The 25,836-nt window shown below is 32.8% G+C and overlaps 1 protein-coding gene across 1 annotated transcript in view; it reads right to left on the bottom strand.

The window, feature by feature from the left end:
* The window catches only part of LOC134722103 (E3 ubiquitin-protein ligase rnf213-alpha-like), a 148,554-nt gene that overhangs the window by 46,773 nt on the left and 75,945 nt on the right, over positions 1-25,836 (bottom strand). Inside the window, exons 43-55 of the mRNA XM_063585590.1 lie at positions 24,869-24,945; positions 24,157-24,289; positions 23,706-23,813; positions 11,050-11,135; positions 10,215-10,412; positions 9,096-9,222; positions 6,191-6,364; positions 5,019-5,155; positions 4,168-4,372; positions 3,042-3,414; positions 1,768-1,918; positions 482-822; positions 32-198 (exon numbers count right to left, since the gene is read on the bottom strand). Coding sequence (XP_063441660.1) covers positions 32-198; positions 482-822; positions 1,768-1,918; positions 3,042-3,414; positions 4,168-4,372; positions 5,019-5,155; positions 6,191-6,364; positions 9,096-9,222; positions 10,215-10,412; positions 11,050-11,135; positions 23,706-23,813; positions 24,157-24,289; positions 24,869-24,945 — 2,277 coding nt within the window. The remainder of the gene's footprint in view (positions 1-31; positions 199-481; positions 823-1,767; positions 1,919-3,041; positions 3,415-4,167; positions 4,373-5,018; positions 5,156-6,190; positions 6,365-9,095; positions 9,223-10,214; positions 10,413-11,049; positions 11,136-23,705; positions 23,814-24,156; positions 24,290-24,868; positions 24,946-25,836) is intronic.

The following is a 25,836-nucleotide window of genomic DNA, read 5'->3' as shown; positions in this document are numbered from 1 at the left end:
ATTCCCAAGTATTCATTTATCTATACATTACATTGCATTCTGCTTCAGACTGTACAGGGTGAACCATGTGAACAAAATCCTGTATGTAAGCTTTGAGAACTTGGTGGATGTAAGTTCCCTCAATACCTGACAGGAGTCTACCTATTGGTAAGGACTGGAGAATATCTGAGGCTTTCAGTACCACATTAAAATCACTATCTGTAAAACAAAAGAATGTCCTTCCAGCTAAAGCATACAATTAAATTTTTTGACTACTTATTTAATAAATAGAATTTATCATTTTATGTCTTGCAGACTTTTAACTTTATCAGTTTTTGAGAAACCCATACAATTTGAAATTTTATTTCTTGAATGCTACTTTAAAATAAGATTACTTTGGAATTTACATGTTAGATATTTAAAAAAAAACTTTATCTCTAAAAGTTGAATTTACAAAAGTAGCTATAAAATTAAAATATTTTGTCCATGCTTATAATATTACCTGATGCTTCTTTTGTTTCCATAGAATTTCTTAAAACATCTTCAATCTGTCCAAAAATGATCCATGAGAATGGCATCTTAGCAGAGAATACCTTTCCATCTACAGATGTTGTTTTCACAATTATTTCCTGCAGTTCTTGATGACGTGTGGGCGATACCATTGAAGAATACTTCAATTGGGTCAGTTTTGGATCATTCAAAGTTTGTAACCAAATGTAAACTTGCCAATCTTGGGCATTAGAGTTTGCTAAAATGTCTAAATTTCTATTTGTATCCATAAAAGCAATGATACCAGCTAACACAGGAATTACCTTTGCCTCTAAACATTGAACAGCAAAGTTTCTACAAAATAAAAGATAATTTTTAACAAACATTAACTTACCCTTATAAATCAAATGTTCTGATTCTTACTTGAATCATTCTGATAGGAAAGTAAACAGCTATGTGTAGTTATTAACAATGCAATGTAAAGATATGTTCATATATTTGAAATTTTTACTCTCTTTTTTTATACCCCCATTTTTTTTTTGAGTGAAAGGCAATATCTATATCAAACAAGAATATGTCCATAGTACAAGGATGCCCCACTCATTTCCTATGTTCAGTGGGCCGTGAAATTGGGGTCAAAACTCTAATTTGGCATTAAAATTAGAAAGATCATGTCATAGGAGACATGTGTACTAAGTTTCAAACTAATTGGACTTCAACTTTATCAAAAACTTGACCCAAAAAACTTTAACCTGAAGTAGGACAGATAGTCAGACGGACAGATGAACGGACGATCCAACGGACTCATAGACTGAAAAACATAATGCCCATAAATAGGGCATTAAAAGTTATAGCAGACAACAGAAAGTAGATAAGTACCAATAATTAGCTAAATAAAAAATGTCAAGAAACTTTAATCTGCTGCTACTGACAAAAATTCAATAATTTCTTATATGGATGTGAATTTTGGTACTAAATGCCACTTATAGCAACTTTGGCTATTTTATTGATTCAGGAAGCTAGAGAACCATGGGAGGATTTGTCAATTAAAATCAGAGTCAAGCAAACCTCACCATGTCACACATAATAGCTTTATAACAAATACTTTTTCGGAAAAAAATATCATGAAGACTTGGGCTGGTCATCATAAAATAATCACAGTAATAAGAGTACAAAATGTTATGCTTTTTAGCACAAATACAGTAATTTGATTGGTTGATTTTTAAGTCTTAGTACAATGATAATTTCAGACCACAAGGCCTGATATGTAGTCCTGAGAAAAATATTAAATACACCAACCTGAATGTACCAGCTCTATTCAAGTTTTCTGGTTTAGTAGCCTCTTTAGTCAACCAGTTTCTGATTTGTCTCCCAATACCAGTATTCTGTTCTTTTTCTTTAAGGATACCTGTCATATGTTTTGCTATTCCTGACAGCACGGTCATTTGACCTGAAATTAAAACTTAGGAATGAAATCCTTACACTTGCTTGACAAGGAATATGCTTTTATTACTTTCTTTATCTCACAGTTATAATGAGGCCTTCAACGCAAATGTGAAACAAAAGATACCCCAAGACAGTCCCCATCAGGTTTAAACAGATTCTTTGCTAGATGGGGATAACTCTACACCTGTGCATAACTCCACAAATGTGCAATGTGGATTACTCTACACCTGTGCATAACTCCACAAATATGCTATGTGGATAACTCTACACCAGTGCGATATGGATAACTCCACAAATGTGCGATGTTGATAACTGAGACTACACCAGTGCGATATGGATAACTCCACAAATGTGCAATGTGGATAACTCTCAGCAGTGGAATGTGGATAACTCCACAAATCTGCATTGTGAATAACTCTACACCAGTGAATTGGAGACTGAAACATGCAAGCTATATCTTTCACTCTATTGTTTGGTTATATTTCTTTAACTGTTTTCATTTCAAATGTTATTGACACCTTTGTTTATATTAAAGAAATTTAAGCAATAATTTGTCCATAGTACACAGATGACACACTCACACTATCATTTTCTTTGATCAGTGGACCATGAAATTTGGTAAAAACTCTAATTTGACATTAAAATTAGAATTATCATATCATAGGGAACATGTGTACATGTGAACTAAGTTTCAATTTGATTGGACTTCAATTTCATCAAAAACTACCTCAACCAAAGACTGTTAACCTAAATCTGGACAGACAGATGACCAAAAAGCATTAAAATCAAAAGCCAAGATGAGGTACAAAAAAACTACCTTGACCAAAAACTTTAACCTGAAGCGAACGGACGCACAGACGGACGAGCAGACGGACGAGCAGACGGACGCACAGACGGACGAACAAACAAACGAACGGAGGCACAGACCAGAAAACATAATGCCCCTCTACTATCGTAGGTGGGGCATAAAAAACACAACACAAGTTATACAGAACAGCAAACTTGCATCAATTACAAGAACAGACGATTAAGACCAGGCCAGGATAACATTTGGAAATAGCCTACTATTTCAAATTTATATTTTTAAATGAATTCCAAATGCTATTTTAAATTAAGATTATATATACCTTCTTCAACCTGCATCCAGTTAAGTATTATCTTAAGTCTGTCTACAGCTCTTGTTTCATCAGACTTTGGATCTTTTACATTTCCCAAGGCAGGTTGTATACATTTCTTAATCAAATAACCAATTTTAAATTGCTTCTTTGTTGCTGTTTTTTCTTCTATATGTATGTCCATTAAATCTATTTCTTCATTTGTTTCCATTGTTTCTATGTCTCTGTCCTCATGATCACTCTCTATTTCCATATCAACCTCAGGTCTGTCCTTGGTTACATCTAACAAGGCACTGACAGATTTACCAGACATTTCTGCAACTGATGGAATATCTTTAGGAGCAGTATGAATATCATCAATGTGAACAGAGTGCCATAAACCACACTGAAATAAATAAACAACACTGTAATAAGTTATCCACACTGAAGTAAATAAATCACAATGTAGTAAATAAACAACACTGTAATTAATAAACCACAATGTAATAAATAAACAACACTGCAATTAATAAACCACACCCTATTGATTAAAGCAATGAAATAGAAGAAATAAAATTAAATGAATTAAATAAACCCTGATTGGAACATTGAAACAAACAAACCACACTGAAATAAAAACAAATCTGGGACAAAAAGTGAAACTGTGAGCTATTATTCACTGATAATATCCCCGCCCCAACTGAATTTTAATGGTGTAAAAATATGAAAGTGTTCAGTAAATATGAAGTTGTTGAGTGATGAATCTGAAAATGCATCACAAGGTATAGCTGACCTATATAAACCATGAAACCAAATTTCAGAAATCTGTATGATTGTAAGTTCCTGAGAAAAATGCTATGAAAAATATTCATGGGAGGGATTGACAGACTGACAGACAGACAAAGGTAAAACAGTACACTCCCAATTTTTTTTATGAGGTGGTATAAAGTGGGGTATAAAAACTCCACTGAAATAAACAAAACTGGGGATTTATATAAATAAAAATTCAAAAAGAAAGCAAATTATATCAAGTGTTTAAGTCTCCTTGATTTCACGAGTGTATGAATATGAACACCAGTGAGGCAGTCTTAGCTATACTTTGAGATTTATACATTCCTTAATTAATATGTTGTAATTCTTCATTTGTCGTGTAACTTACCTGAAATCCAGTAAAGCATCCTCCAGCTATACCTGGGAGTTGTATAAGGAGGACAACATGGATATGAGCCACTCTGTCGTGGATCTGTTGTAATTCATCCTGTAAAGTGTTCCTAGCACAGGCTATCAAGTCTCCATTCTGGTCACCACTGTCACATTGTATAATCAATAACATATCATCTGAAGTAGTCTGGTCCAAGAATGACCTATTAAAATATCATGAAGTTTCCATAGTATTAAAATCAACAGATAATTCTAATACAGACAACCTCATCAGAACAGAATTTCTTGTTAAAAGCCTGTAATATCAATGTTTTACTACATTAAACTTAACATTATCCTCAATCCATTTAATAAAAATGAGGTCAAGGTCAGTTCAACCAACCCTGATATACAGTTGTGTACACCTTACAATTAATGTCTTTACCAAATAAATTCTACTGAGAAATTGACCTTACCACAAAACCAATATTGACCAATGAACCATGAAATGATGTATAGGTCAGACAGACAGACATGTTCACCTTACAACCATCTCAAACAAAATATATAGTTTATCTACTGCTTAAAGAATCCTGGAAATTAGGTCAGGTTAACTTAACTGTATATAGAAACTACAATATGATATTCCTATTAATAGATATAAGAAGATGTGGTATGAGTGCCAATGAGACAACTCTGCATCCAAGTCAAAATTTATAAAAGTAATCCATTATAGGTCAAAGTATGGTCTTCTACACGGAGTCATGGCTCACACATAACAGCTAGCTATATAAGTTTGGTTCAAATTGACCTACTGGGTAAATTTTAGACCAGTAAAAATAACAGTACTAGTATATATAGAACTCATACTTGATTTGTCTGCTGAATTGTTGTTCTGTGTCAAAGGATTGAAGATTCAGTAAAACTATATTCTTCCTCAGAATAGGTAGAAATCTACACAATATATCTAGATCTGCTATGGACAGCAACTTAGAATTGGTTGTAATCTGAAAATATAAAACTTATACATTAAGGTAACAGGTAACTAGAGAGTAAATGGGTGATCTCACAGATTTTTCCCGAAAAGTACACAATACACGTGGAACTGAATATGAATATAAAATACTAAGCAGGATAAAGAAATTAAATTACTTGTAAGTAGAATTACAAGTGTTCAGAATGGACAAAATATTGTAAAATAATCTTTAATTTTTTTACTATTAATTGCCCTTGCTCAAAATTCAAATCCTGTCATATGGTTTCAAAAAAATAGTATGTTATTGCCACTGAAATTATAGCTTGATAAAAAGTTTGATATAAATGGGAGTGGGGAACAAATTATTTTTTGTTGTATAAATCATTCAAGTGAAAGTAAATCCAGAAAAGCAAATTTATAAAAGTGTTGATTTCATTTTTATATAATCTATGAACTAGCTGTCGTTAACTGCCAGTACTCTCAGATCTGTACTTAAGTGCCTTTTTGTTTTGGGGACATATTAATACCCTCCCACATCTAGTCTGTTTTTATTTGAGTTGTTTTTCTGCTTTGTACCAATCTAATGAGTTAAGTATTTATCAACTTATGTTGTACTATTAAACCATTGTCCAAGACTAGGGGAGGGTTTGTCGCTAGCAATCTAGTTCAATTCGGAAAGATTCCCTGAGTGCCTGTCCCAAGTAAGGAGCTGTAATTCAGTGGTTTTCATTTGTTGCTGTATATCATATATGTTTTTGTTCATTATTTTGTTCATAAATTAGGCATCTGAATTACTTCAAATTTGTCATTTCAGAGGTTTTTTTTATATAGCTAACTATGCAGGACAGGTTATGCTTATTGTTGAAGGCTGTACAGTGTTCTATAGATGTCTAAAACTTGAATGCCATTTGGTCTCTGATGGAATGTTGTTTCACCTAATTTCTATAATTAGTTTTGGTTTGCCATTTCAAAGAAGTTTACAACACACCAATTTCTAATCCCAATTTGTTAAACACTTTCAGTTTTTTCTTGCAAATCAAACCAAACACAATCAGTTAAAACTAACCTGAGCATGTATGTTTTTCAGTTGTTGGTTTGCTACTTTATAACGTAGATAATCTGCCAGACTTTCATGGTGCTGTTCTAAGAAGTATGTGTTAAATATCTGGTCATCTTCAAGTTCTAGCACTGCTGCAGGGGTAGCACACCATAATAGGATACCTTTAGCATCTTTTAGAATCTAAAGAAAAAACATTTCTATATATATAGCTGAAACGTAACTTAAGGTGGCTCGTGGGTACCAAAATTTTAGCAAAAAATTAAACCTTTATTTTTTCATAACAAATTTTTATTTTTACACTATTAGTTGTTACTTTATGATATGGTACAAAAAACAACCCAAAAAAATTATTTGGTTTGACCCCAGATTACTTTAAAAATTGAAAAAAACATTGTGTATTTACAATAAGTAGTTTTTGAGAAATATATTTTTCAAATTTTATTGCCAATCAAGTCAGTCATTTTAGCGAATATTTTAAGAAAATGGGAGAGGAGTACAAGAAAAGATTTTACCAGAAATTTGTACATCCCATATCACTTTTGTCTTTTCAAATTTCTTAAATATGTTTTATTTTCAATCATTTATAACAAAAAAATTGAAATATAATATGCAATTTGTTCCTAAAAAGGAGAAAAATCACAAATTTACAAAAATGTCAGCATGGTAAATTTGACCCAATAAAGCATCACCATATGATAAAACTTTCTTATATTAACACCTACCTATAGTTTTTTAAGTTAAATTTATTCAGATTGGTTGACTGCATCATTATTGAAAGTATGAACAAAAGTTTAATTGTGGAACTGTGATTTTTTTCCATGATAATGGCCCAAAAATGGCTAAAAATTGATGAAAAAATGGGAAAAACATCAAAATTGGGTACCTTCTAAGGGACAAAGCAAAAAAAAGAAGTGCACCACCATATGATTTTTTCTTCACAAATTTGTTTTCAACAGTCTTATAAACCCAAACCAGATGCTCCGCAGGTCGTAGCTTTATACGACCGCAGAGGTTGAACCCTGAACGGTTGGGGCAAGTATGGACACAACATTCAAGCTGGATTCAGCTCTTAATTTGGATTGTGATTAAATAGTTGACACAGCATAGGTTTCTGACACAGAATGAATGTGTTCTAATGAACTTAAAATTTTTAGTTTCTCTTAGAGCAATTCACTATGCTGTTGAATATTAATCCTCTCAAAAAAATGTTTGAAGACATTTTCTTTTTATTTATGAAATTTCAAATGAGAAAAATTGAACCCAATTTTTTTAATCACATCCCCCTTTTCCTTATTTTAAAACTAATCTCAATTAAAATTTCTAATGGAGTTTGCAACAATAACTACTCATTTAAATACATCATAAAATATTAAGATGTAAAAACTGCTTGTTATCACTGAATGGTAAAGATTATTTTAATTTATCAGTTGGTAGTAAAAAGTGAATATACATTGTATATTGTATATAACAAAGATTTAAGTTGATTTTTGACAAAGAAAGATAACTCCAATTAAAAAAAATTCTTGCTATTGCACAATATTGTGCAATTAGATATTTCTTGCTTACTATTCTGGACAAAGAAAGATAACTCTAATTAAAAAAAAATGCTATTTCACAATATTGTGCAATTAGATATTTCTTGACATTGCGCAATACTGTGCAATTGAAAAGACTTGCTATTGCACAATACTTAATATAATAATTTTAGATCCTGATTTGGACCAACTTGAAAACTGGGCCCATAATCAAAAATCTAAGTACATGTTTGGATTCAGCATATCAAAGAACCCTAAGATTTCAATTTTTGTTAAAATCAAACTAAGTTTAATTTTGGACCCTTTGGACTTTAATGTAGACCAATTTGAAAACAGGACCAAAAATGACTAATCTACATACACAGTTAGATTTGGCATATCAAAGAACCCCATTTATTCAATTTTTGATGAAATCAAACAAAGTTTAATTTTGGACCCCGATTTGGACCAACTTGAAAACTGGGCCAATAATCAAGAATCTAAGTACATTTTTAGATTCAGCATATCAAAGAACCCAACCCATTCATTTTTTGTCAAAATCAAACAAAGTTTAATTTGGGTCCCTTTGGGCCCCTTATTCTGTTGGGACCAAAACTCCCAAAATCAATACCAACCTTCCTTTTATGGTCATAAACCTTGTGTTTAAATTTCATTGATTTCTATTTACTTAAACTAAAGTTATTGGGCAAAAACCAAGAATAATGCTTATTTGGGCCCTTTTTTGGCCCCTAATTCCTAAACTGATGAAACCAAAACTCCCAAAATCAATCCCAACCTTTCTTTTGTGGTCATAAACCTTGTGCCAAATTTCATAGATTTCTATTAACTTAAACTAAAGTTATTTATTTGGGCCCTTTTTGGCCCCTAATTCCTAAAATGTTGGGACCAAAACTCCCAAAATCATTGCCAACCTTCATTTTGTGGTCATAAACCTTGTGTTAAAATTTCAAAGATTTCTATTCACTTTTACTAAAGTTAGAGTGCGAAAACTAAAAGTATTCGGACGACGACGACAACGACGCAGCCAATGTGATAGCAATATATGACGAAAATTTTTTCAAATTTTGCGGTCGTATAAAAAAAGGTTAAGAAAAAAAGTTTAATTCTAAAAATTTTGGCTTCTCAGAGGAGTACATCCTTTATCAGTACAATAGAAAATCTTTATAAAATTGCAAATGTCCATTCAATAGTAATAAAGAGAAATATATTGAGCAGCTGGGCTCTGATGCAAATCAGCCAGGAAAAAATATAGAAACCTTAAAAATTTATTACTAAATATATTTAAATAAATTGAATAAAATTTAGTTAGACTGATAGTTCTATCAATTGAACCTTGAATCTAAAAACTATTTTTCTGAATAGATGTGAATTGATACCTCGTTTTCCATTTCTGGTATAGCTTGGTCATTACACTTTCTTTCCAGACAGGCATACAGTATAATAGCAGCACATGTGTCATCATGGTAACCCATAAAAGCATCCCCAATTTGTCTGCTTTCTTTCCTATTATGAAGAAAATATCTTTACACATTATATATTTCTATTCCTACCAGTTTAAAAAGAACAAAGACATTCATTTTTCAAACTTTATCCTTAAATTGTGGCAGAAATGCAACCATGATGACAAACAAGCATGTTTCATGTTTTACTGGTTTTTTTTTTATCTCATTGATGTGTATCCTACATATCATTTTAGTATGCAAGAATTTGGAATTAATTGTCTCCCCTTATTTGCGAACTTTGAATTGAAATAATCAAATATCTGTGAAATCCCAATACACTTTTGAATGTTTTAATTGTTGGATTGCTTTTTCCTCAGTGCATATCAAAAGAGAAGGTTCATGAAGGGTTAATATTGATATTTTTTTAAATAAAGCCAAACAATTACAAATTTTACATAGAAATACTTGTGATAATACTATTAATACAAAAATGTATTTGGATGACACCATCTTTTAAAGTTTATGAAGCTATGGCCCCTTAAATAAACATTATTTTTGTATTATAAAGTAAATTTTGGTATAAAAAAAATCATAATTTTAATTGTTATTGGCAAAACTAACCTTACCATCCAAAAAGTTTTTATATAGATATTGATGACTTCTATATCAGAATTGGAATCTTAGTAAAAACACAATTTGGATTGTAGGTGGCGACCAAGGTGTTTCTAAAACACTTACTTCTGAAAATTGCACAAAATCATCATATTTTGACAAAATGTCAAAAATTGGGTAACTTTGGATACGATAATATTATTTCCTCTTACGAAAAAAAACCCTGATTTATTTTGCATGAAGACTTTTGAAATAAACCCATTTACGAACCAAATTGTGACTGTTTTGGTGTTTTGTGATATTGATATTTTAAGCCATTTTTTGCCATAAATGAACCTTGTTAATTCTAATTTTTAACATTCATTTAAACATTTAGCATTCAGATAATACTGATTAGACCTTGTTATATAGTGCAACAGAGTAAAACAGTAATGAACTTACTTTTGCCTAAAATCTCTCATATGCATAGGAACTTTGACTTCACAGAACTGTTGTGCCCATTCCTGTAACTTGACCGTAAGTTGTAGATGAAAAGGTGTCAGCATGGTCTTCAACGACAAGAAATGTTTCTCTAAACGATTGATCAGTGGTATTGGAAACTTGTCATATACAATCTGTTTCTCGGCTACTACAATCAGTCTGAAAAAGAGAAAATTGCAATTGATATTTTCAACCCATTAAGTTGACTCTACACTTGGGCAACTACTGCTTATCTGTCTCAAGTCAGGTGCAGGGACAACAGTGGTTGATTCAGAACAAGTGGGGTCATGCATTTGAATGGGGACAGATGGTTGGAACACCTCCCTTTATCCTGGGTTGGGAATCTCCCCTTTTTAAACTGGCTAGATCAGCCCTAACAATTGCTTGAGACATTGAAATATGGTCATAAGTGGTAACTTGTGTTTCTCCATTTAATATGATTATTAAGTCTATCAATTTTTTATTTTTTTTTATAATAAATAAAAAAATATAAATTTCCACTACAAATTTTTACATCTTCTCGTATTTCAGCATTATCCATATTTTCAAAAACAGTCATAATGTAAAAAGTTAAATAATTACCAGTTACTTATTCATAAACAACTCCTATATTTTTTTATTTTTTTTATCTACGACAACATTATCAAATTCATGCCATTTTCAGTAGAAACATCTTGTACCCTTTTAATTTCTAGCATTAATTTTTCATATCACTGGACTCAATTGAGAAAGGAAATTATCAGTCAGCAAGATTAAAGGAAATTTTTTTTAAATAGCGATAAAATTAGATATTTACCTGAACTTCCTGTGTACTCTACATTTCACACGATGTGATCCAAGACCTAAGTCTACATATCTCTCTCCTCCAAACTCTACATAATACTGTAATGTACAACAATTGTTATTATTGCATAGCAATATAATATTTCCAACAGAAAGCAACCAAAAGTTAGCGTGCAATAATTTCTAATATTGCACTACTGCAATCAATCTTCAAAATTCATGACATCATCAACAACAAAATCTTAGTTTAAACCATTTTTTACTTTCAAATATTATATTGCTAAACAATAAAAGAGTTATTGCATGAATATTTTGGAATAATGTCCCTTGTAGAACATATATTGCACTCGCAAATTCATGCAATATAAAATTTTACTCAGTACAATATTCCCCAATATTCATGCAATAATTCTTTAAAATATACACTTGAACCTTCAATAAATATCTTTTAATTACTTACATAAGTAACATGACCCATGCCAAATGTGGAGCAGGATCTGCTTTCCCTCCAGGAACACATGAGATCTCTTTGGTAGGATACGTGTTGCTCAGTTGTAATGTTTCTATGTTGTGTTTTGTATACTGTTGTTTGTCTTCTGATCAGTTTTCATTTTTTGCCATGACATTGTCGGTTCATTCTCAACTTATGAGTTTGAATGTACCTTTGGTATCTTTTGCTTCTCTTTTTTAAAAGATGTCTTCTTTTAAAGTTTAAATGTCATTTACTATATATTTTGTCAAATAAGTACACCGACATCCAGAATTAAACTTGCCACTCCATTGATCTTTTTGTTACAACCTTGTAATATGCTCGAAATACTTTTAGCAGAACCTTTGGGACAAGGAAAAATAAAATCTATATTTGGGCTTCTATCAACAAAATAATCAAATCAGTTCTTACTGTTGAGAATATAATGCAAACGTTAACGTTATGTTTCCCGTATTTACGTCTTATGTTTATGACGTGACTTTGTACCTTTATGGGCTTCGCCATTGTAATTATTATACGCAAAGTAAACACAACGCAAAGTACACATACGACTTTCTTAGTTTATTCCACACATTTATGGTGCCGTGACCATTGGAAAAGATGGACAGCAAGCTGAAAGCAGTAAGAGCCGGTCACAAAAGTGCAGTAAAGAGACTTTTACCGAAAACGGAAGATGATTCAAACTTAGACAATGAAGAAAGTGCTGAACTTTTAGAAACATTAATTCAAAAACAGAAAACTATTAGTGCATTGGACGAAGATATTATGAATTCTTTAAAGGAGGAGGACATCGAGGAAGAAATTCTTAATTTAGATGAGTACAAATTCTTTTTGAACACCAAAATACGACATTTACGGAAAACATTCGCAAACAAAGTATGTACTGATAATGATATCCCACAGCATGATCACGCAATATCTTCTCACACTTTTGAAAACATTAATCAACACAGTTCTGTTCCGTACACAACACAAATGTATCCCGTTCAGCAACCTACCAACCAAAATCACCATTTGCCGAAACTTACACTACCCATGTTTAACAGAGAAATTCTGACTTGGCAAACATTTTGGGACTCTTTTGAATCTTCCGTCCATTACAATGTAACACTCACAGACGTACAGAAATTTAGTTATTTAAAATCCCAGCTTTTTAATCATGCTGCAAGAACTATTGACGGGTTACCCCTCACAAACTCAAATTACATGGAAGCTATTTAACTTTTAAAGGAGTGCTTCGGACAATCGCATAAGATAACAAATGCTTATATGCAAGCTATGCTAGAACTTAGAGCACCACAAAATAACCTACTCAGTCTACGTGTTTAGTACGACAAGTTAGAGGCTTATATAAGAGGTCTTGAATCGTTAGGCCGTTCCGGAGAATCATATGGTGCATTACTTATTCCGATAATACTGAACAAGATTCCGCCAGAAATACGACAACACTTAGCTCGTGAAAACGGTTCTGATAATTGGAAATTGATTGATTTGAGACGTGGAATTTTGAAAGAAATCACTATAATTGAAGCTGGACAACGCTCTTCGTCATTTATGGATTCAATGCAGCCTACTGCAATGACCGCATCGTTTTTGACAAGCGCTAATAGAAAAGGTACACCGAGTAAAGTAGTTACATTCGATAACCGAGAGAGACAAACACAAAATATTCGACAAAAGCCTTGCATATTCTGCCAGAATTTACATGACCCTGCAAAATGCCCAAATGTTACAGATCACGATACACGCCTATCAATCGTCAAAGAAAAGAAGTTATGTTTTAACTGCTTAGGATCACACCGTTCCATAGATTGTAAATCGAAATTTCGCTGCCGACAGTGCCATAAAAAGCACCACACAAGTCTCTGCCAAGAAAATACATGTACTAATGATAGGCAAACGTCAGTTCATGCCGTAGTTGATGATAGCGAAGATACATTGATCGCCACAAGTTTTCATTCGTCTGAAGAAAAATCCCGTTCAAACGTGCTTCTAAAAACTGCCGTTGCACCAGTTGGGGGAAATCGATATGTTGATACTCACATTTTGTTTGATGAAGGAGCACAGCGCTCTTTTGTTACCGAGGAGTTAGCGTCGAAAATAGATTTAGAAATACTAGAAACAGAAACCATACATTTATCGGCATTTGGAAGACAGCAAAGTCCGTCATTTGTCAAGAGCACGCGTATACGTAGAGTCGATGAATAGAACGAAAATTCCAGTTGAGGTTCTAGTAGTACCGAACATCGCCAGCCCGTTAACCACTTACATCGGTAATGGTATACGAGAATTCAAGTACCTGAGAGGATTACGTTTAGCTCATCCGTTTACAGAAGACAACTCTTCTTTTGAAATTTCCTTGCTCATCGGAGCTGATTTCTATTGGGATTTCATAGAGGATACAATATTAAGAGGAAATGGTCCAACCGCCGTAAATTCCAAACTTGGCTATTTGTTGTCTGGTCCAATTCCAACGTCTAATCGACAACAGAGTAATGTAGGTATGTACAACATATTGACATCACACAAACCAGAGGAGTTCAATTAAGAAAGATTTTGGGAATTAGAGTCGTTAGGAATAGATAGCAACACGACAGATGTTGAAACGGAAGATTAAATGGAAACATATCAAAAGTGAGCAATCGAATTTCGAGAAAACAAGTACATAGCAAAGTTGCCATGGAAACCAGATCATTAACCCTTGCCTACCAACTTCTTCGTTACAAAACGAAGAACTGAAAACGTCATTCGAAAAATTAAGTCAATATCCCAAAATGCTTAAGGTAGGATTTATTGAGAAGGTTAAGGATCCCAATATTAGTAAAGGTATTGTACATTATATCCCACACCATCCCGTTAAAAAGGATTCAACAACTACACCAATCAGGATCGTTTACGATTGTAGCTGCCGACAGTCATCACAGTTACAGAGTCTTAATGATTGCTTAATGAACACACCTCAGATTTTAAACGACCTTACAAAGATTTTAATCTGATTTCGATTGAACCCGGTTGCCATAGTAACTGACATTGAGAAGGCATTTTTACATGTCGGACTGCATGAACAGGACCGTGATGTCACAAGATTTTTAAGGTGAGATAACCCTGTTCACCCACAAAGCGATTTAGCGACATATAGGTTCAAGTCTGTACTATTTGGAGCGACGTGTTGCCGTTTATCTTAAACGCTGTCCTGCTGAAACACTTACAGCAAACAGAAAATGAAACTACTAAAATACTGACAAGGTATTTATATGTTGACAACATTTTATCTAGCATTTGCAATGAAACTCAAGCCGTAACTTATTTCAAGGAAGCGCGACAACTGATGTTAAATGCAGGATTTAATCTTCGCTCATGGACCTCAAACAACAAAAATGTGAGAAATTTAGCTATCAAGGAGGACGTGTTAGATACCGACAAAGAAGCAAAAATATTGGGAATGCGTTGGAATGTCGAAACGGAGGAATTATCTTACGCAAAATGAGTTTTACCGTGTGTTTCGTCAAATATTACAAAACGGGAAATTCTGAAAGAATCTTCAAAGATATTTGACCCGCTAGGATTTTTAAGCCCAGTAAGTATCTGAGCAAAGATTTTGATGCAAGATTTGTGGAAAGAACGCTATGATTGGGACGAACCCCTACCCAAAAATCTACAGTTACAATGGAAGGATCTGGCAAAAGACATAGGAATCGTTACAAGTATGAAATTGCCTAGACAATACTTTACCGGAAATACAAACTCAAGATCACTACATGTATTTGTCGACACAAGCATGAAAGCGTATGGAGCGGTAGCATACATGTATCTATCGAAAGGACATAGTGCCGCATTAGTGATGGCAAAAACATGCATTGCACCCGTTAAAAAGCTGACATTGCCACAATTGGAATTAATGGCTGCCGTAATAGGAGCTCGCCTGACACAATATCTTAAATGTACTTTGGAATGTACAGATGTGACACTTTGGTCTGACAGCCAAATTGTACTTCAATGGTTAAATACGTCAAAACCGTTGAAACGCTTCGTATCGAATCGAATGAAAGAGATTGATGAATTAACGGAAGAATGCAAATGGAAATACTGCCCGACAAATTGTAACCCTGCTGATTTGCTCACTCGTGGTATAACTGCAAAACAGTTTATGGAGAGCGTATTATGGAAAACAGGACCGACTTGCCTAATTCAAAATTCAGCCAACTTGGACACACATTTACCTATTAACACAGCTTTATCCTTATTAAAGATAAATCTATAGAGAAATTAGAAGAACAAGTAAGTGATAACAACAATAGAGCTATTGATGCAATTAAGCTTGGAAATTATAATGAACAGTATAGTAGAAAGCATAACATCAGAATGCTCAACTACCCAGAAAGGCCTCATGAGGTATTGAGAGATGAGTTTGTTAATATGGTAAACAAAGAGTTAAAGGTAGACATTAAACCTGATGATGTACAGGCAATACACAGAATTCCTGGGAAAGAGGGACACATAAAACCTATCATTGTTAAAGTACGCAATACTGAACTGAAAATTAAAATTATGAGACAGAAGAGAGGGCTAAAAAATTACATCAAGTTCCATGATGATATTACACAGCGTAACCTAGGACTGATGACAAGATTAAAAAACGGTGAACATTTTGAAAACGTCTGGTTTTATAATTGCAATGTCTATGCCAAGCAGCAGGATGGGAGTAGAATAAGATTTGACTTATTTGACAATATTGAACAAAAACTGAAAAACAAAAACAAAAAAGGTCATTGAAATTCATTTCCTTATTTGATACATTGCTTAATGTTTCATCACTGTAAAAAATGAAAGATAGTACATGTAATAAGATTAAAACAATCTGGGCTGTGCATATTATCAATTTATTTACTTATAATGCATCTCTCTGAATTTGATTTAAATAATTTGAATTCATATTTGATTCAAAGTACTTTTTTTTATATATATAATTCTATTTATTTTTGTTTGTGTGAACCCTTCTTAAGTTGAAGATAACTGTATATTTATTGAAGGGAGATAACTCAAAAAAAAAATTACAAATCAAAGGGAGATAACGAAAATCTTTTATTATTTTTACTTATCATGAATCTCTCAACTAAATATATATACTAATTAATACATTGTCTTTAGAAAACAACTATCTTTATATTGTAAATAATTAAATGCCATACTGTAAATGAAATTTTGTTGTACAAAAATGACTTTACAGGTATCTATGCCAAAGTGTCATCTTATTGTTGAATGTGTGTATGATTGTATAAACTATGATTGTGTATTGGTTTTTAAGTTAGAATTTATCTGCTCAAGTTTGAAATATTGTTTTGTTTTATATGATAATGGATAATATTGTAACAGTGTTGTCTATGAATGTAAGGGGTCTTATTTCTAATTCAAAAAAGAGAACAGATGATTTTGATTGGGCGAAGGGCAAAAATGCTTCAGTAATTTGCTTTCAAGAAACCCATAGTAATAAAGATATTGAAAAAAAATGGGAAGAGGAATGGGGAAATACATGTTTTTTCAGTCATCATAGTAACAAAAGTGCAGGTGTCAGTATTATGTTCAAATTAGGTCTTGATTTTGAAGTGCATAATTCTATTATTGATATAGATGGTCGTTATATTATCTTAGATTTATCCTTGTCAAGTCAACGCATTACTTTTGTTTGTTTGTATGGATTTAATACTGATGAACCTTCATTTTTTAATGACATTTATAAGAAAATGGCATCATTTTCAAATACTAGCTTTTTATTATGTGGGGACTGGAATGTTGTACAAGATACAAACATAGACACTTACAATATTATTCATAATAGAAACCCAAACTCACGAAAAAAGATTGAAGAAATAGTAGAAAGTCTTGAGTTATTAGATCCTTGGCGGACCTGTTATCCAAACGATAGAAAATATACATGGCGTCAATGCTCACCCATAAAACAAAGTCGGCTTGATTTTTTTCTAGTCACAGAGGATCTGTTTTCACTCATGAAAAATACTAACATTATTCCTGGGTATAAGACAGATCATTCTGCTATAACTTTCACCTTTTCTGCCAGTTTAGCAAAGCGGGGAAAGGGATATTGGAAATTTAACTCCCAACTGTTGCGAGATTTAGACTATATCAAAAAAGTTAAAACATGTATAAATGAGAGTATTTTAGAATATTATGAATCAGGCAACATAGATGATCTGTTAAATGTTAAACTCTCATGCAATGATCAAGTATTTTTTGAGTTGATAAAAATGAAAATTAGATCTTTGTCTATTGGTTACAGTATTCAAAAAGCTAGAGAGGAAAAAGCTGCAACACTTTTACTGGAAAATGACATTCAAAGTTTGGAAAATCATATGAACATATCTCCTGATGGTCAAATTCATGCAGCTTTAAACCAGAAAAAGTTAGAATTAGAAAATATAAGAGAAAGAAAAATTGAAGGAGTTTTTTTAAGATCCCACGCTAACTGGCAAGAGAATGGGGAAAAGTGTTCAGAGTTTTTTTGTAAATTGGAAAAGAAAATTTTTATTAAAAAAACAATAACTGAGCTCATAGATGAAAATGGAAAACATATATCAGATCAATCTAGAGTTTTACAAGAAGAAATGAATTTTTATAAAACATTATACTCAAGTAAAAATCTGGAATGTGATGATGATTCCTTTTTCAAGCACAATGTTAAACTCACAGAAGAAGAGAAGGATTTGTGTGAGGGTAATATTTCTTTTAAAGAATATGCAGAATCTCTAGAATCTATGTCAAATGGAAAGAGTCCAGGCTCAGATGGGTATACTGTAGAATTTTACAAAGTCTTTTGGCGAGATATTGGACCTTTTCTTTTTAGGATCATTATATTTTGGCTATGAAAATGGGGAATTTTCTAAATTTCAGTATCAAAGTGTCATTACGTGTATTCCAAAAGAAGATAAAGATAGACGTTATCTAGCTAATTGGCGCCCAATTAGCCTTATAAATACTGACACCAAGATTGCTTCTGCCGTTATTGCTAATAGAATAAAACCTGTTTTACCATCTATTATCAGTGACTGTCAGAAAGGCTTTATTAAAGATAGATTTATGGGTGAGAATACACGTCTATTGTATGATTTGATGCACTATTTGGAAAAGCATAACAAAACTGGTCTTTTACTACTAGTAGATTTTGAAAAGGCTTTTGACTCTATTGAATGGTCTTTTTTGAAAAAAGCATTGAAGAGTTTCAATTTTGGGCCATCTATATGCAGATGGTTTGAAGTATTTTATTTGAAAGCATCAAGTTGTGTTATAAATAATGGCCATCTTTCAAGCTTCTTTAATTTGGAGAGAAGCTGTAGACAAGGTGACCCCCTCTCCCCTTATCTTTTTATTATAGGTGTTGAGTTACTTTCTATGAAAATAAGGTCAAACCCCAAAATAAAGAAAACTTTTGTTCATGAAAATGAATCCCTTTTGAGTCAATATGCTGATGACACTTTCCTTGTTTTGGATGGAACTGAAACATCTTTGAGGGAGACTTTAAATTGTTTCGACTCATTCCAAAAAGTATCTGGGTTAAAAATTAATTCTTCTAAAACTAAAGCTGTGTGGGTTGGGAATAAAAAGTATTCAGATCTGATTCTCTGTCCTGATTTAAAACTTCAGTGGTGCTATTCAAATTTTAAACTTTTGGGAATTGAATTCTCTTTAGATCTTGATAGTATGCCAGAAATTAATTTCTCCAAAAAGATAAAGGAAGTGTCAGGCATCCTTAAGAGTTGGCAACATAGAAAATTAACCCTAATGGGAAAGATTACTGTTATCAAGACTTTGGCACTTCCAAAATTAATTCACCTGTTGACTGCACTACCCAACTTGCCAGAATCAAAATTAAATGAGTTGAATACTTTATTCTTTCAATTCATATGGAATGGAAAACCTGATCGAATTAGACGAAGTACTTTCATCGGAGATATTCCACAAGGAGGTTTAAATATGATTAATATACATTATTTTAATATATACCTTAAGATTGGCTGGATAAAGAGGTTTTCATCCAATTTATATGGTAGTTGGCAATCATTGTTATTAAAAAACCTTGAACAGTATGGTGGAGAAAGGGTATTGCATTTTCAAAAGGAGAAACTCAGAGAAATCTCTGATAGTCTTAGCAATCCTTTTTGGAAGGATGCATTTTTTAGCTTTCATGTAGCAAGGCCTGCTACCAATATTTCTGTTCAAGATATTTTGTCATTAGATATTTTAAATTTTGCACCTCTAGTAGATTTTCCGTATTTTATTCAGTGGCATAGAAGGGGAGTGCAGTCTTTGTTTGACCTTATTAACTTAGAGACTAAGGACTTTTGTAATTTTGATCAGATAGGACCAAGACTTCAAACAAATAATTTTTTAAAGTATTATGGTCTCATTGCTAACATTCCAAAGTATATGAGAGAATATATTAAAGAAAAGATTGCTCATGTAAATTTTGAAACTTTTAACTGTATTGATATTTTTTTGGAAAGATTATTGTGTAACAAAAAGGCAAAGTTTGTATACAAAGATCTTGTTGACAGAAATGTGCAACTGCCAACAGAAAAGTTCTTACAATGGGAGGAATCACTAGGTATTGAAATTGCAGATTGGTCAGAATATTATGTTATTTTAAGAAAATCATGTAAAGACACTTATTTAAGAACTTTTCAATATAAATTTTTACATAGAATAATTGCAACTAACACTTTCTTATATAAAGTTAAACTTAAAGATTCAAAGCTTTGTACTTTTTGTAAGGTTTCTGATGAAACCATGGAGCATTTATTCTATGAATGTCCAATAACACATTTTATATGGCAAACTTTTTCACAAAAACTGAAAAGATATTTTGTGAACTTTACATTATCTAAGAAGCACATTTTTCTTGGTCTTCAAAATGAGAGTTTACTGTTGAATTTGATTATTATTATTGCAAAGAACTATATATACAAATGTAAATTGTATGAAAAGAAACCAAGTATTATAGGGTTATTAGCAAAAATAAGAAAATATCAGGAAAATGAACATTATATAGCAAAGAAAAATGGTACCACACCTTATTTTCAAAAATTCTGGGCCCCATTAGATTACATTTTTACTGATTAGTCACCATTACTTTTGATTCAAATCATATAAAATAAAAAATGAAACTTACAGTTCATAAAGAGCAGATCTTTACAAAGATAACATTTTTCTTTGCAATACACAAGTTGATTTATGTTATGTTAATGCAAGTGCGAGAGTGTGTGTATGTGTGTGTGTATGTGTGTGTGATTGTTTCTTTTCCACTTTTTATTATAATGTTAATATTTAAATAATATATATTCACATTAGAAGAAAAAAATGTAGTCAATTTTTTGTTGTATATATATATATCAAACCTCTTAACACCATAGTCAGGTGGTGATGTAAATGGATTGTAAAAGCCTGACTACTGAAAAAAAAAAAAACAAAAAAAAAAGCTTTATCCTTATTAGCAGACGACAATGAGGAGACATTAGATGAAGAAAGCAACACTGACAAAATTGATAATCTTCATTTTGGAATTGACAAAATTATAAATGCTTACAGGTATGGATCTTACAAGAAGCTTTTGCGAGTGACAACTTATGTCCAACGTTTTATTCAAAATTGTAAGACAAATAAGTCTATGAGAAACACTGGGGAAATACAACAAGATGAATTACAGCAATCAACTATATTATGGATACGATGTTGCCAAGCGACGGCATACCCTGGTGAAGTATGCGCACTCACATTTAAAATTGCGCAGAAAACTAAACTTCCACGACTTTGACAACTTCAATTATATTTAGATGAAAACAATTTAATAAGATGTAAAGGTAGAATTCATAATGCGCCATTATCAGAATCAGCTAAACATCCTTATCTTTTACCAGCAAATCACCGATTATCAGAGCTTATAGTGTTGAACTCACACGAACTAGTAATGCATTCTGGAGTTAATGCCACCGTTACACAAATCCGTCAAACATTCTTGAACTGACTTTTAATGTGCGTATTGTTATGCTTTTACTTTTCTACACTGGTTAGAGGTATAGGGGGAGGGTTGAGATCTCACAAACATGTTTAACCCCGCCGCATTTTTGCGCCTGTCCCAAGTCAGGAGCCTCTGGCCTTTGTTAGTCTTGTATTATTTAAATTTTAGTTTCTTGTGTACAATTTGGAAATTAGTATGGCGTTCATTATCACTGAACTAGTATATATTTGTTTAGGGGCCAGCTGAAGGACGCCTCCAGGTGCGGGAATTTCTCGCTACATTGAAGACCTGTTGGTGACCTTCTGCTGTTGTGTTTTTTTATTTTGGTCGGGTTGTTGTCTCTTTGACACATTCCCCATTTCCATTCTCAATTTTATTGATACCGTCTTTGCGCCAATTCACCCGAAAATTACTTCACAGATGTACAACTTGCAAAAAGGTCAACAGAAAACCGTACAGGGCACCAGACCCTCCACCATTACAGAAAATAAGACTTCAAGAAGCACCGCCTTTCACAGTTACAGGTATAGACTATACAGCAGCGCTTCAAGTCAAGGAAAATGATGGTACATTGAAAAAAGTTTACATATGTTTATTAACGTGTGGGTTGACAAGAGCCGTGCATTTGGAGATAATACCAACTATGAACGAAGAATTTTTTTTACTTGAATTTAGACGATTCACAAGTAGGAAATCATTACCGCAGATCGTTATGTCGGACAATGCGCTTTCTTTTATTTCAGCGTCACAGGAGATAAAACAGCTATGTAAGCCAAAGAAAATTGAAGAAGCTTTATCTTCTTTTGCAGTCGAATGGAGATTCATTCCGAAACGTGCACCCTGGTTCGGAGGGTGGTGGGAGAGATTAATTGCACTTACAAAAACAAATTTGAAAAAGACACTAGGACTACGTGAATCAATTTGGATATGTTACATACATTTGTCACAGAAATAGAGAAAATTCTGAACGATCGACCACTAACATATGTTTCTACAGACATTATCGATAGTGAACCGTTAACACCCGCGCACCTGTTGTATGGACGCCGAGTTACAACATTACCGTATCCACGTACCGAAATGGACAACATTAACGATACATATGCATTGACTGCTTCAGATATTTCAAAACGTGCTCAAAGATTATCTACTCTTATTGAACATTTTTGGAACCGTTGGAAATTTGAGTACTTAACCTCACTTCGAGAATTTCATAAAAAAACTGGAGACAATAAGATTAACATTAAAGTAGGAGATGTAGTTCAAGTGCATGACGATAAACTGCGAATTAAATGGAAAACAGCAGTAGTGGAGGAAGTACTGGTAACGATGGTTTAGTGCGTTCGGCCATAATCAGAACGAACAGTGGCCAAACTTCACGTCGGATCGTCAAACTTTATCCGCTAGAGATCAACGAAGATGAACTACCAAATACAGCAAATGAGACGAAAGAAGTCGATACCAGAAAAACACTGCCTATGCGAAAGGCAGCAATGCGTGCAAAGGAGAACATTAAATTTTGGACAAATTCTTAGAGGACATTAATTTTTGTGTCCGATTTTCAAATCGTTATAGAGACTGTAATTGCCCATCATATTTTAAATCACATTTGTTCGTTTCAATTATGGACATTTAAAGAAATATTTGAATTTTATACAAAGATATACTTTTGCGGCCCCCAGTATGTTGAGAATATAATGCAAACGTTAACGTTATGTTTCCCGTATTTACGTCTTATGTTTATGACGTGACTTTGTACCTTTATGGGCTTCGCCATTGTAATTATTAAACGCAAAGTAAACACAACGCAAAGTACACATACAACTTTCTTAGTTTATTCCACACACTTACTACAGTCAACCTTGCCTATTATGGACCCTCCAAATGTTTTTCTCCATATTAAATAACTCTTTTCAGCATTCACATAATTTTTAAGCAAAATTGATATTTTCCTCAACTTTGAAAAATGGTCAAGGTCATATTTTTAACAAACAAAATAATATTATGACAAAACATACAATGTGTGTTCAGTATCCAGGTCAAAATGAAAAGAAAAACCTTATCTAAATAGAAAGAGACTTAATGTTTTAACGAAAACCATGTCTTCTCGAAATTACATAGAAAAAAATACTCTGATGTAACAATTCCCTACCTGGTTTAGTGCATCGTAAAGACTTTCATACAAATTCTCCAAGTTCAACAGAATAACAGTGCTGCCAGTCTCCATACAAACTTTGATACGGTTTATATTTCTACACACCTAAAACATTTTTTTCTGTATTATAAACATATCAAGTTTCTTACACAAAACTAGGCAAAATAAGAATAATCAAGCAGATTTACCTGAATCTATGATATTCTTCATTTCATTGTAAAGTTAGTTCTTTGCAAATATTATATAACTCAATAAAAAAAAATAATAGTTGTCTAAACCACAACTAATGGTAAAGCAAAATTTATTCTTTAAAATAAAAAAATATACTTGTGGTGAGGTTGTTTTTTTCATTTTCATAATCATGTTCCCCACTATATTGTCTACAAATTGAGCAAAAAGAGTGACAGTACCCCATTACATTCCTAGCAGACTTATGATACAGACATACCTGGGTATATTCTTGGTCACTAGGGAAACTACTTCCAAATATAACAACAGCATTCTCCATGGTAAAGATTTTCTGTTGTAATATTGTCAAGGCTCCATAGTTCTCGGTCAGCAGTAACAGGTATCTGGTCTCGCTGGAAAAATAAAGGACAAATATGAAGGCTGCCAATAACTACATATAATAGCTGTTTCCAGACACTGATTTTAACATATACTGTGGATTCATTATTATTCATTGGATACCAATATTCATGGGTTTCAAGGGTACAGGTGAACCACGAATTTAAATATTCAAAAACAAAATTCCTTTAAAATTATACCCGGAATTCGGCAGAACCACAAAATCACATATCCACAAAAATGTAAGGTTTCAGCAAATTATATAGCCATGAAACCTTGCATAAATATTGTGAAAGAAATGTCCTTTCCTTTGCAAGTAAATACTGATGATTAATATAATTTAGGTGGCCTCTGAAATTCTTTTAGGTTTTCTGTTAGGTTGCTGTCACATACACCTTATCACTATTTGTCTGCTATTACTGGAAATTACAAAGGTTCCCATTAATTTTTAACGTCATATTACAAAATATCTGACGCCATAATGGAAAAGGGATTGTTGTATGACATCAATAGTTCAAGCAGGACAGATTTCCAAATAGCAGTAAGGTGTATTGCTTCATACCCCACATTTCATTTGATTAAATCTGACATACCTGATAGATGTGTCTTTACCTGTCAGACAGGCCTGGATCATTCCTGCTGGGGTACAATCTGGATCATTTTCTCTTCGCTGGAAATATTCCATCAAAGTTATATCATATAATGGTATCACAGATATTGACATTATTTTATTGTTTACCGTAATTCAGCTCCTACATACTAATTTATCCTGCAATTAGGTGTTCTACTATACAGATACTGCCCTACAGATATCGCTATGCTGTATCTGTATACTATACAGATATCGCTTTAAAGCTCTGCCCACTGCCGGACTGAGTATTGTATAAACCTACGTGACCTCAGAATTCCAATGACGTATCAATTGCGAATTAACGATTACTTTTATCGTTCTGTTTGTTTTCAAACATTTCTTTTGAGCAATAAGAATCACACAAATTTTCTGATAACATACACATATGAACAGCGGTCTTTTATATCGATTTCAAAACTTGAATGTGTACGATTGTGGAACAAAAAGAACCATGTCAATTTCAGCATGAATGTCGAATCTGAAGCGTAGGACAACTCGTACAATTCTGTTTCAAATTGGACAGTGTTTTGTTATTTGTTTTTACTGTTGAAATTAGTTGTTATGTTAAAATAAATGAGTATTCACCTTGAGCGATATATTATTGTTGACCATTCGAGATTCTTTCTTTGCGAAACCCGTCTTCAGCTGAATGTGTGATTACTGTATCGTATTACTACACGGGCCTCAAGGGCTTTCAAATTGAAAATAAATGCAAACATGTGTTTTTTGTGTCTTTCAAAACACAAATAATATACGAATTAATTGTAGGATAAAGACAAGAACAGTTTAGTGTCTTTAAATATCAGCTGTATTTGTACTCGGCTCGAAACAGGTGTAGTAGCTCACTAAAAGCTCACATACACCTTGTTTCCTAGCCTCGTACAAATACAGCTGATATTTAAAGACACTAAACTATTGTCTATATATCCA

This window comes from Mytilus trossulus, chromosome 6 (assembly GCF_036588685.1).
Source record: "Mytilus trossulus isolate FHL-02 chromosome 6, PNRI_Mtr1.1.1.hap1, whole genome shotgun sequence".
NCBI classification, from domain to species: domain Eukaryota; kingdom Metazoa; phylum Mollusca; class Bivalvia; order Mytilida; family Mytilidae; genus Mytilus; species Mytilus trossulus.
Note: the sequence above shows the minus strand (reverse complement) of the source record. Positions and strands in the feature narration are given on the sequence as shown.